Source organism: Orbicella faveolata, unplaced genomic scaffold (assembly GCF_042242905.1).
Source record: "Orbicella faveolata isolate gen_17 unplaced genomic scaffold, um_ofav_v1 contig_25, whole genome shotgun sequence".
Classification (NCBI taxonomy): domain Eukaryota; kingdom Metazoa; phylum Cnidaria; class Anthozoa; order Scleractinia; family Merulinidae; genus Orbicella; species Orbicella faveolata.
Genome location: NW_028301553.1, coordinates 18,697,501 through 18,708,764, shown reverse-complemented (window position 1 = coordinate 18,708,764; position 11,264 = coordinate 18,697,501). Strand labels below are relative to the sequence as shown.

General features: G+C 43.2%; 2 protein-coding genes and 2 pseudogenes across 3 annotated transcripts in view; 2 read left to right on the top strand and 2 right to left on the bottom strand.

The window, feature by feature from the left end:
- Positions 1-639: 639 nt before the first annotated feature.
- Positions 640-3,656, bottom strand: LOC149109252 (52 kDa repressor of the inhibitor of the protein kinase-like). Of its 2 annotated transcripts, XM_089293970.1 has the most exons (3): positions 1,773-3,656; positions 1,048-1,139; positions 640-961 (listed from the first exon to the last, which is right to left on the bottom strand). In XM_089293970.1, exons 2-3 carry the CDS (start codon positions 1,102-1,104, stop codon positions 749-751), a joined length of 270 nt encoding a protein of 89 aa, XP_089150096.1. In that variant the 5' UTR covers positions 1,105-1,139; positions 1,773-3,656; the 3' UTR covers positions 640-748. The 2 variants fall into 2 exon arrangements, with proteins under 2 accessions (XP_089150096.1, XP_089150095.1); XM_089293969.1 differs by having other exon boundaries at positions 1,048-3,656.
- Positions 640-7,517, bottom strand: LOC110053126 (uncharacterized; annotated as a pseudogene).
- Positions 7,518-7,776: 259 nt separating this feature from the next.
- Positions 7,777-8,905, top strand: LOC149109251 (uncharacterized; annotated as a pseudogene).
- A 1,099-nt stretch (positions 8,906-10,004) lies between these two features.
- The window catches only part of LOC110053117 (uncharacterized), a 1,594-nt gene continuing 334 nt past the window's right edge, over positions 10,005-11,264 (top strand). Inside the window, exons 1-2 of the mRNA XM_089294607.1 lie at positions 10,005-10,397; positions 10,489-11,264. The exon at positions 10,489-11,264 is cut by the window's right edge and continues 334 nt beyond it. Of these exons, the coding sequence (XP_089150733.1) occupies positions 10,005-10,397; positions 10,489-11,264 (1,169 nt within the window). The remainder of the gene's footprint in view (positions 10,398-10,488) is intronic.

The following is an 11,264-nucleotide window of genomic DNA, read 5'->3' as shown; positions in this document are numbered from 1 at the left end:
ATTCATGAAAGCCTGGTCGACATTTTGCTGGCGCCAACGGTATCGATCGAACACTTGAACGTATCTTGTAAAGCCTTTCACTCCAGACTGACCCTTACTTCGACAGCTGTGGCATATTGTGAAACTAACCTAAAGGAAATTTATCGTAAATGCTACAAAAGAAAAGCTTCACTCACTTAATTGTCTAAATTCACCATCAACGAACGCCTGGGTTTGACAAAGTGCATAGTCGAAACCACAGGGATTCGTCGATTCGCTGTAATCTTTTTGTTCACGAATTTAATTTGTTCCTACTGTTGCTTACTCTTTTTTTTTTGAATGGGATTGGTCTTTTCGTTCTCGACTACTCACGACTATAAATCGATTGGTTACACATTCCTGTGTTAACGCGTTTCTTTTTCATTCATGTTACGAGTCATGAAATCTGGGCAGATCCAGGCCGGTTAGGATTTGTTGAAGGGGGATTCGGAGAATTGTTCGACAAAGGCAGACCCTTTTAAGGGGGTTGGGGCACACCCCCTGCAGAATTTAAAAACGTGATTTCCAGCGTTTTGAGGAATGATTGTTGGTTGTTTAATATCTTTGACTACGCTTAAGTATTTACAGTAATCGAGAACAATTTAGAAAATAAAACTAAAATTACAGTCAGATATTTTTATTCGCTATGTGCTCTAAAAAGTCATGGGTAAGTTTCCTCAAAGATGGGATCAACGAGTAACATTCTCCCAGGTTGTTGTTCAGTAAATCTCTAAACAAGAGCATCATAATCGACGGACTTTTTAAAGTGAATGCTCATTAACGCCAAGCTAGAGAGTCTCTCCGTTGTCTTAGTGGCCCACAGGTAGCCCTTGACTAGTTTCAAAGTGCCGTTTGATCGCTTGTTGTCAGCTGAAGTGACTGGAAGTGTATTTATAATTCGCAACAAAGAGTGGATGTTGGGGAAGATGCCGGGATCACAAACCTATAGATAGAAAAAAACGTTTAATCAATAAATCTGTTGTTTGTTAACTTAAAGGACATTTCAATAAAACCAAATTGAGTTCAAACCTCTAATGCGGGTTGAAGCGCATCTGGTCTGTCCATCTCTGATTGCCATTTTCTCATCCAACGATCATATTCAATGTCAAGAGTCTGTGGGCCTGCATTTCAATCATTTCAATCATGCATTATTATTTTTGGGTTCCTGGCTGAGAAATAAGATAAATTCCAGATTTTATATCATGCCTTCACAGCTCTTTTGAAGTCTCGGGAATGCTGCAAAAGGCGTTTTAGAGGGAAAAATCGGAAACATTATTTTTTGGGGAGAGGGGCATGGCTCCGGACCCCTTAAGAGCTCGTGCCAGAGGTACGGGGCCGTAACTCGCCTTCCACACCACTGGCGTTAAAGGTTACTACAATAGTGTACAACCTCCCCTTTCAGAAATTCCTGGATCCGCCCCTGATTCTTACTAAAATTTACTTCAAATAACGGTTTCCAGTTATTTCTTGACGTAGTATTTAACTTTGCGCCTGAACAAGGTCGCTCGAATTTCAACTTTTTTAAATGTCAAGAAACCGAAAATGTTCTTCATTTTGACTTTTCAGGAATTTAATTATCCATTTGCATCAAAATTTTCCTCCACAACTTTGCAAAAAAATGTCGCCATTTCCTAGACGACCTCCAGCCACTGCACACTAATGGCTGATAGCGTTCATGGCTCAACCAAACAGATTACAACATTTGCATTAATATACTAGTAGAATTTTTCTAGTCAGCCTTCGAAAATACAAACCTCTGGTTCCATTGACTTGGACATCTCTGACCACCACCTAACATTCGCTGTCTTCAAAGTTGCAAGAAGTAATGCAAAACCCAAAGTTACCTCAACCAGGAACTAAATCGCTAGACACAAGGCAACTTAGAAGCGATTTCGATCAGGTTCCCTGGCATATAACTGGGCTATTCGATGACATCGATGACAGCGTAGATACCTGGCAATACTTATATAATGAAATCCTACATCGCCATTTACCCCTAGAGATGTCAAAATAAGAGTTAAGTCTCTTCCATGGATTAACACCTCCGTTAGAAAAGAAATGAACAAGAGATACAAACTCCTAGGAAAGGCGAAGTCATCAGGCGACCCCGAGATATGGAGTTTCTATAAACAGAAGAGAAATGAGGTAAAGAAGCTACTAAAGAGCGCCGAAGCTGCGTATTGGCAAAAATTATTCAAAGAAGCTACTAACCTTAGTGAATTTTGGAAATTGGGTAACCAAGTCTTGAGGAAACACAAGATCAAAAACATTGGTCCAATCTGTGATCACAACGGGGAGATAATAATCCATGACTTAAAGAAGGCGGAATATTTCAATGACTTTTTTGTGAATGTCAGCGAAGACCTCACCAAGTAACTTGACCCTTTGGACTTATCATCCTTAAACATCTATATCACTAGAGTCACACCTACCAGAGACAATGTTGACATGAACTGGGAACTGGTTAAAAATAAACTGACAAAAGCTGCTAACCCCAAGAAGGCTACTGGTCCTGACCATGTATCCCCCAGGGACCTCTCCATGATTGGTTTCTCTACTATCCATAGTTTATTACCAATCTTTAGGACGAGTGTGAGCGATGCATTTTTCCCTTCAAGCTGGAAATTATCACGTGTTAATCCAATATTTAAGAAAGGCTCACCTACGGACGTAAACTACAGACCTATCTCCCTTCTCAGTATCCCAGGAAAAATCTTAGATGTTGTGAGTGATACCTTGAACAACCATATGGATACACAAGGTTTGTTATGTCACAAGCAATTGGGATTTCGGAAAAACTATTCAACTGAGAGCCTCTTACTTCACCTAACAGAGACATGGAAAAATGCACTGGACATGGGCCTGAAAGTGGGCGTACTTTTCATTGACTTTCGGAAAGCTTTTGACACTGTGAATCATAGCGTCCTACTAGAAAAGCTAAAAGCCATTGGTATATCAGGTGACCTGCTTTCCTGGATTGATGATTACATGTCTGCACATAAGCAGTTTGTCCAAATATCAGGTTATCAGTGCGAGTCAAAAACCATCACATATGGAGTTTCCCAAGGCTCAATATCAGGGCCCAAATTATTTTCAATTTTTGTTAACGACCTTCCAGAAGCGATAACTAGTGGTGACTTATTCATGTTTGCTGACGATACCACAATTTTTACAATTGGCGAGAACATCGACAATATCATCTTGACGCTGCAGTCTATATTAGACCAGGTGTACACCTGGTGTCAGTCTAACAGATTAATAGCCCACGAATCGAATTTTTTTATATTTAAGGTAGACGGCCGGTTCCCCTTGCGGGGAGTGCAATACCCGCCGACTGTAAGTCTCATCCATAGCGAGGATACAGTGCTAGTCCAACGCTAATAAGCCTACCTAAGGTAGGGGGCACCTACAAAAGTAGCCAGCTCGCCAACTTCGTCGAGGAATCGAACCTCGCCTACCTCGTTACAAAAATTCCCAACCCAAAAACCCCGACACACGACTAAAACAAACAGGACAACACAAAAACAAAGGACAATCACAAGACAGATAGAACGGGACAAAACAAAACAGAACGGACACAAACCTCCGAACAGTACACCAACTAAGGAGACCCAGTACGAGAGGACACAGAACAAAAACCTAATACAAACTAAAACTAGATATTAAGGGACAGCTGACCAGCAGTAACAGAAGCAATAACACCACAAGCACCCCATTGACGATGAAAATAACGACGGCGACGAGAGGACTTGAAACGCTTGAAGAACAACGGAAGGTTGAACTTCACACGCGCCTTCACACTCTCGATGACAGAAAAAGCACCCGGTTGTACACCACGAAAACGAAAGTCATTCCTAGACCGCCAAATGAGGAATTTACACACATTCAGAGTGTAAACAAAAATACGAGGAGTAGCACGTAACTCAACAGGATTCAGGCCAAAGAGAGAATGACGGACAAGCAGAACAGGAGACATCGGACTAAAGGAGAACATCAGTGATTGGAGCCATGACAGAACACTTTGGGCCAAAGGACAAGCGTAAAACAAGTGAGACAAAGTCTCAACAGGAGCACCACAAAAACACGGAAGAGGGACAGGAAGGCCAAAAGAGGAAAAACGCTCAGCAGTGTAGAGGAAACCGTGGGCAGTCTTCCAATTAAGGTTACAGTATACCTTCAGATCGGCAATTTTCTTCAAATTTGGATTTTTGGTTCAAACTAATGGTCGAAGAGTAATCTCTAATTTCTGAAAACAAATTGAAAAAAACCTAATATTGGCGGAGAAATGGATGTTTTACGTTATGGCCGGAAGTAAAAGTTCCCTCTTGATTGACAGCCCTATAACGTGTATGCAATCAACCGAGACTACCTTTCGCGGGAGTATTACCGATATGGATACCACGAATTGGCTGGCTACTCAGTTAATCAGCATTGTTAATCCAAGCATTTTTCGTATTAGATGCAATTCTGTTAAGTTATAAGTAAACATGGACCACGGAAAACTCCGTTTACCAGTTCGAAAAAGCGAAGAATGAATGAAAATACATCAATGAGTGAAGAAGAGAAAGTTGGCCTCGCGGGTGAAGCGACGGACGTATCAAGCGGGCAAAAAGATCGAGTCAAGAGAAGAGAAAGGTTGTGCAAAATTTGGGAACTCGACAGCGATAACAGCGATGTTTACAGTGACTCTTTTGTTGAGATCGATACCGATGAATCGTCTAACTCATCGAGATCCACTGGAATATTATCCATGCACATTTGCTCTGCCGCGCTTTCTTTTGTTTGTTCTCGTCGCCCAGCTACTCTAGCGTTCGTATCCTTTTTCGTCTTCCCCGTTTTGCCAAACCAGCTTCAAGAAAAACCCAGCTGCAGAAAAATTATCTCTCCGCCTTGAGCGCATTGCGAAACGGCAAGGTTTTTTTGCAGATTCACGCGTAAATTTCACCGCGAGTTAATTGGTAGTAAATTTTCCAAGCGCTGATTGGCTCAGTGATCTGAGAACCCAGTTGAAGGCGTTTGTGGGCGGGGTTTGTTTGCGAAGCAAGATATTTTTCTTAGCGCTGTTTTCTCGGATAAATTTTTTCGCTTGAAGAAGACACTTTACAGAGTTACAACTCAAACGGAATTTGTTTGTTTGCCCTCAAATTTGGACAGTAGCTAGATTAACATATAAAAAACAAAAACGTGTCTGCGAATTGTTTATTTCGAAATATTTTTTCTCCGAGAGCGATTTTTGTACGATCACTTCACATTTTTTAAATCCTATTTCGAAAATGTTCTGTAACTTTTTACTACAATTGAATATGGAAAAACGCAGACACGCTTTTTTAGCGCTTTTTGTCCTGAAACCGAGGAAAAATATAAATTGGCGAAAAACAAAATTCGCTTTGACTTGTAGCTTCCAAAAGGTGATTAGGACGCTTGCATTTAGTGGCCGTGAAAAAATTGGCAATTCATTTTATTTCAAAAGTTTTGGTATGGTTTGATAGCCAGCTCTATAAGCTTTAATTTGATATAGGGGCTTAGGTATCTACAGCTTAAACCGGACGCGCTGCATCGCTTGGACGCGAGACACCCCTGAAGGTATACGGTAGCCTTAAGGTATAACACTTGGCGATCCAGGTCAAAAAAGGACAAAGAACGTCACGTAGAGGGCCAGTAGAGCGAACCAAACATAGGAGCAAACTTTTCAACACAATGGGGGTCAGCAAGCCTTTCAGACAACAAAAACAGATAACAGGACTTCGTAGTCATAGAACAGACAGGAACAAAAAAGTGAGGATCAGCAGAACCAAAGGCCAAAAAGGACCGGGAGGTGAAAAAGGCACCACCAAGCTCACGCCAAGCCAAAACCAAAGACTTGTAGAAAGGTGGGAGATCACCAGGTCGAAAGGACAACGGGGAAGAGAACACATCAAGGGGAGAGGCACTGAAGGACAAATCAAACCAAAAGGAGATAAACGAAACCCAACCAGAACGGGAGGAAGCAAAACGCTTCACCCATTGAGCTAAAAGGGACCAGACTTTCAACTTAACACCTACAAGAGAAAAGCCGCCGAAAAGGGGCGACTGGACAACAACAGCACGGGAGACAAGGTCACGTTTGCCGCTCCAAAAGTAGTTGAACACCAAGGTACAAAGCTCATGCATGACACGAGGCGGCATGTGAACAAGGGAAGCAACATACCAAATATGAGACAAAGCAAGCGCGTTGATAACAAGAGCCTTTCCTCGAAGGGACAGGGAACGAGAACGCCAAGAGGAGAGGACCTTGTCCACAGCATCAATACGAGGCCGCCAATTGTCCTCAACCAGGTCACCGATACCAATGAACACACCCAGGACCTTCAGCTTAAACGAGGACCAATCAAGGTCAACGGGAGGATCTGAACGGCCGCGCCAGCTACCAAGCCAAAGGCCCTTAGACTTACCACGATTTAATTTAGAACCAGAGGTTTTCTCGTACAAATCATAGGTGTCAAAGGCAGCTTTGACGGAGTCGTCAGATGACAAGACGAGAGAGGTATCATCGGCATATTGAGAAATGGGAGGCAAAGGTGATGACCCAGGAAGAGGTAAGACCAGAAATGCCGGGGTTACAACGGATATTTACAGCAAGAACTTCAGAAACCAGCACATATATAGCAGAGGGGAGAGATGACAGCCTTGACGCACACCACGAGATAGACCAAAGAAGGGAGACAAATAACCATTAACATTAACAGCACTTTGAACACGATTGTAGAAAAGGTTGACCCATGAGATGAAAGAAGGGCCAAAACCCATAGTAGATAAAATTGACCACATGAAATCCTAGTCCACCCTGTCAAAAGCCTTTTCTTGGTCAAGCGAAAGAATAGCAACAGGCACATCAAAAGTGGTAGAGTAGTAGACAACATTTCGGAGGAGAGCCACATTTTCACCAATAAACCTGCCAGGGGACGATGCAGGCCCAGAGGAGTCACTGTGTTCAGGATGCGAGGACTAGGAGTGCGAAGATCGTCCGAGAAACGTGCTTGGGCCTCGTGGTTGTTGAAGACCCGCAAAGCTTCGTTAACGGAGGTCGACACGGTTTCCTGGATGGCCGACATCTGAGCGGGCGAAAATATCGCATTCTGAAGGACTTGTGGCTCAAAGTCCTCCAACAGTTCTTCGACGGCTGAGTCGACGTCCGATCGCCCGTCTTCGTCGGAATTGTGGGTCTCCGCGTCAGCCTGTTTTGACGGGACATTAGGCTTCGGACGCGGACGAACGCGTATGTTTGAAGCCGAAGATTTGTTTTTGTGCACCTGTCCATTGTGAGGGCGACTTCTGGAGCGGCGTTGAATGGCTATGGGTGCTGAATTGGTCGCCAGCCTCAGCCTTTCAAGCATTCGGGCACGGCTTGCAGTGATTGGAAGATTAAGACTGTGCAGACGAAGGCGAAGAACTTCGATGGAAAGGTTTTTGAGTTCATCTGTTCGCGTGGCCTTCGAAGACTTAGAACGTGGGCGAGCCATAATTTTAAAGCTAAATTGCTACAACTGTGTACTCTCGTGCAAGCTGCCAAGATAATGCCCTCTGACAGTTTATTGAGATTTATATAGCAAGACAGTGTCTCAAAGTTCGACCAACGGGTACAGCTGTACTATGAACTAAGTAGACACAACGTGGCGAGCTTGTTAACAATGAATGGAGCTAACAAATATATGGGCCAATCTAGGAGAAGCCAAGATATTTTGTTAGATTATACCGCGAGATAGAAGCTAAAATACAGACATGAATAGTGTTTGTGCAAACTGCTAGAATAAGGGAACGTTCATTCATGAATTCAGCATTTAGTATTATACTATTGTTTATCCTGCTGGATTGCGTGACAAACGTAAACAGCCTAACCCTCAAGGGGTGTCATGTTCTATTAACTGCGTTTTACCGACCGGTGAAAGCGTTATTAAAGTCTACACCTTAGTGCCTTAGTTCCTTAGCACAAGGCAGCCCCCAAAACCATCCCAATAGTGCACTCTGCACTAAAAAGAAGAAGAAAATCCGTGGAGGTCATAAAGGCTAGTGACAACAACTCTGGAAAAGGTGCAAGCCTTACTCGACCATTTTGAACTATCTGCGGCAAATCAAGTGAAAACGTATCGGATCGCTCTAACCAAAAAATTGGACATTCTTGGTGCCTTGGACGACGAAATTCTGACCTTAATTACGGAAGTACATATCGAAGACGAAATCAGCGAAACTGGAATCTTCAGAGAATCTATTTATCAGATGATAGTGCAAATTGACCAGGCTCTAAACGCAGTAGAAGTGGAAAACTCTGGACACACAGATAAGTCAATTTCTCATCATCCTTCTAACTCTAACTCTAACTCGTTTACCGAAAGCCTAGGAGCTGGGAAGGCAAAACTGCTCAAGATTATTCTTAAGAAATTCAATGGTGATCCTATTTCTTTCACTCCATTCTGGGATTCATTCAGAAGTGCTGACGATGACAATCCTAGTTTATCAGATGTTGATACTTGAACAATTTACTGGAAGGATCCGCCGCAGGAGCTATTCGAGGGCTACCGCTGACAGCAGAAAACTATGGAGCAGCCAAAGCCATTTTAAAGAAACGTTTTGGGCAGCCCCAGATAATCATTAATGGTCACATGGAGGGTCTAGTGAAGGTAGCACCAGTAACAGTTGACAATGCCTTGAAACGCCTTCGCTTCCTTTATGATCGAGTCCAGGGCCACGTTCGAGCCCTCCAAGGCCTGGGGATACAATGTGAGTCGTATGGAAAACTCTTGGTTCCCCTTCTTAAGGAAAAACGACCCCCAAGCATGCGTCTAATAATCTCGAGAGCTGTAGATCAACCCAAATGGGACTTGGATGGTCTCTTAAAGTGCCTATGAAGTAAAAAACAATTCCTGCTTGTTTAAAGGGCTCTTCAAAGTAACGAAGAATGGCGTTTTCCTTTTTGGAAGATCTTTTTTCGTTTTAGAGATATTCACGTTTTTGTATTATGCAAATGAGGAGAGTGATGGCGTCATAGGTGGTTCCTCTAAAACAGCACAACACTCAATCGAGAATAACTCTAGAAATATTAAAGCAGTGTTCTTCAAACTTGGCAACAGAAATGTATATCACAAAAGAAACAGAATGACACCTACTATATTGTTGCCATGGCAACACTCTTGGCTCCAGTCTCTTTCTGTGAAAAACCAGACATCCCCATTTGCAACCTTTTAAAGCGGGACAGAGGGTCTTGCTCGGAACACACATGGTTCCCATATTGTCTTAACTCTCCCCATTAGATTGGTGGGAGTGGATGATCCTTGTCTAAGATAAAATCTGAGAATTTTAGTCTTAATTAAAACAGAACCAGCGGCATAACTGTTGTCATGGCAATAGCACGGCAGGTGTCATTATGTTTCTTTTGTGATGTACATTTCTGGTGCCAAGTTTAAAGAACACTGCTTTAATATTTCTAGAGTTATTCTCGACTGAGTATTGTGTTGTTTCAGTGGAACCACCTATGACGTCATCACTTTCCTCACAAAAACGTTAATATCTCTAAAACGAAAAAAGATATTCCAAAAAGGAAAACGCCATTCTTCTTTACTTTGAAAACCCTTTCAGACAGGCAGCAATTATTTTTTACTTCATAGGCACTTTAAAGGCCTTTGACTCTGAAATCGAAGCAAGGGAACGCTGCGAGCCTATTGGAACAAACTCGTCTGATTCTTTCACTTCCAAGAGACCACTCTCAAGTCAAACGAATAAGGGTAAAGATGTCCGGACCGGCACAACGCTAACTAATCAGTCTGAGCAACCTGTCAGCTGCACATTCTGTAAGCAGTCACCCAAGCGCAAGTTGTGGTACAGTTACCGATATCAGCGCAAGAAGAAATCTTTTAAAACAACAGGGTCGTTGCTTTGTTCGTTTACGGCGCAACCACTTGGCGAAAAATTGCTCACCGAACAAGGTGTGCCGTATTTGCTCAGGAAAACATCATATGTCAGTCTGTGAAAATGCCAACCGTGGCAGTGGTACCTCGGAAATCCAATCTCGAGGAAGCAGTATGGTGGCGTCTGATGGAGGAGAACGCAGATCTAATGAGAACAAGTCCTCTACAACCGTTTATCTGGACTCGAACACGTCAATCCTGTTACAAACTGCCATTGCTCAAGTCTCGAGGGTTCATCAGTTGCATCCTGTGGTGAAAATGAGCATCTTATTCGAGAGTGGCAGCCAGAGAAGTTACATATCAGAACGCGCAAAGGCGAAACTAAATTTACTCCCCAAGAAAGAGAAGCTACTTATCAAGACGTTTGGTCAAGAGAATGAGCAATTAAAGGAATGTGATGTCGTCGAGTTCTGTGTCAGTGGACTGAGTGAAAGCTCAAAGGTTCAGATGACTGCCCTTGCAGTCCCTCTCATTTGCAGTCCCTCTCATTTGCAGTCCGTTAAAGGATCAAGCTGTGCAATTTGCACAACAGTCTTACAGTCATTTGGCTGACCTGGAACTCGCAGATCACCCAACCGAAGACTGTGGTTCAGAAGTAGATCTATTGATTGGAAACGATTTCTACTGGTCTTTCTTTACTAGAGACATGAAACGGGGGATATCAGGACCCGTGCCGATGAAAAGGAGTCTTGGATGGGTGTTGCCTGGACTCATGCCCCACGCACCTGGTTCGGGTTCTGATGTTAATCTGGTGACATGCCACACCCTGAGGCTTAACACTTCTAGCTGTGATGACCTAAATATCAGTCTAAAGGATGAAGACCCCCTAGTAGAACAAGTAAAGAAGTTCTGGGAGTTAAAAAGTATCGGTGTGTCACTACACGAGGGGACAGCACACGACAAGCTCTTGGACACCATTCGCTGGTGCGATGATCGTTATGAAGTCTCTCTACCTTGGAAGGAACAACACACACTGTTACCGGACAACTATGCATTAGCAGTCTCACGCCTGGCCTCTGTTCTAAAGCATCTGAGAGGAAACCCTGAACTATTCGCGGAGTACAGTCGCATTATTGACGAGCAATCGTCGCAAGAAATAATCTCTGATGCAGATCCCAACGCGCCAGTCCAGCTTGGTCGCCTTCATTACTTGGCACATCATCCAGTCGTACGTGAGGACAAGCAGAGAACCAAAGTAAGAATAGCCTATGATGCATCTGCCAAGTCTACTGGTCCATCGTTGAACGACTGTATACAGGCTGGTCCTTCACGAACATCTGAAATACCTGACGTCTTAATGCAATTCAG

What these genes read in the sequence shown, in the direction of transcription:
- LOC149109252 (XM_089293969.1), bottom strand. Translation starts at nt 1,104, where the DNA reads ATGAGAAAATGGCAATCAGAGATGGACAGACCAGATGCGCTTCAACCC. An exon ending in CGCTTCAACCCGCATTAGAG is followed by an intron (nt 962 to 1,047) that starts GTTTGAACTCAA and finishes TTCTATCTATAG; the next exon opens with GTTTGTGATCCCGGCATCTT.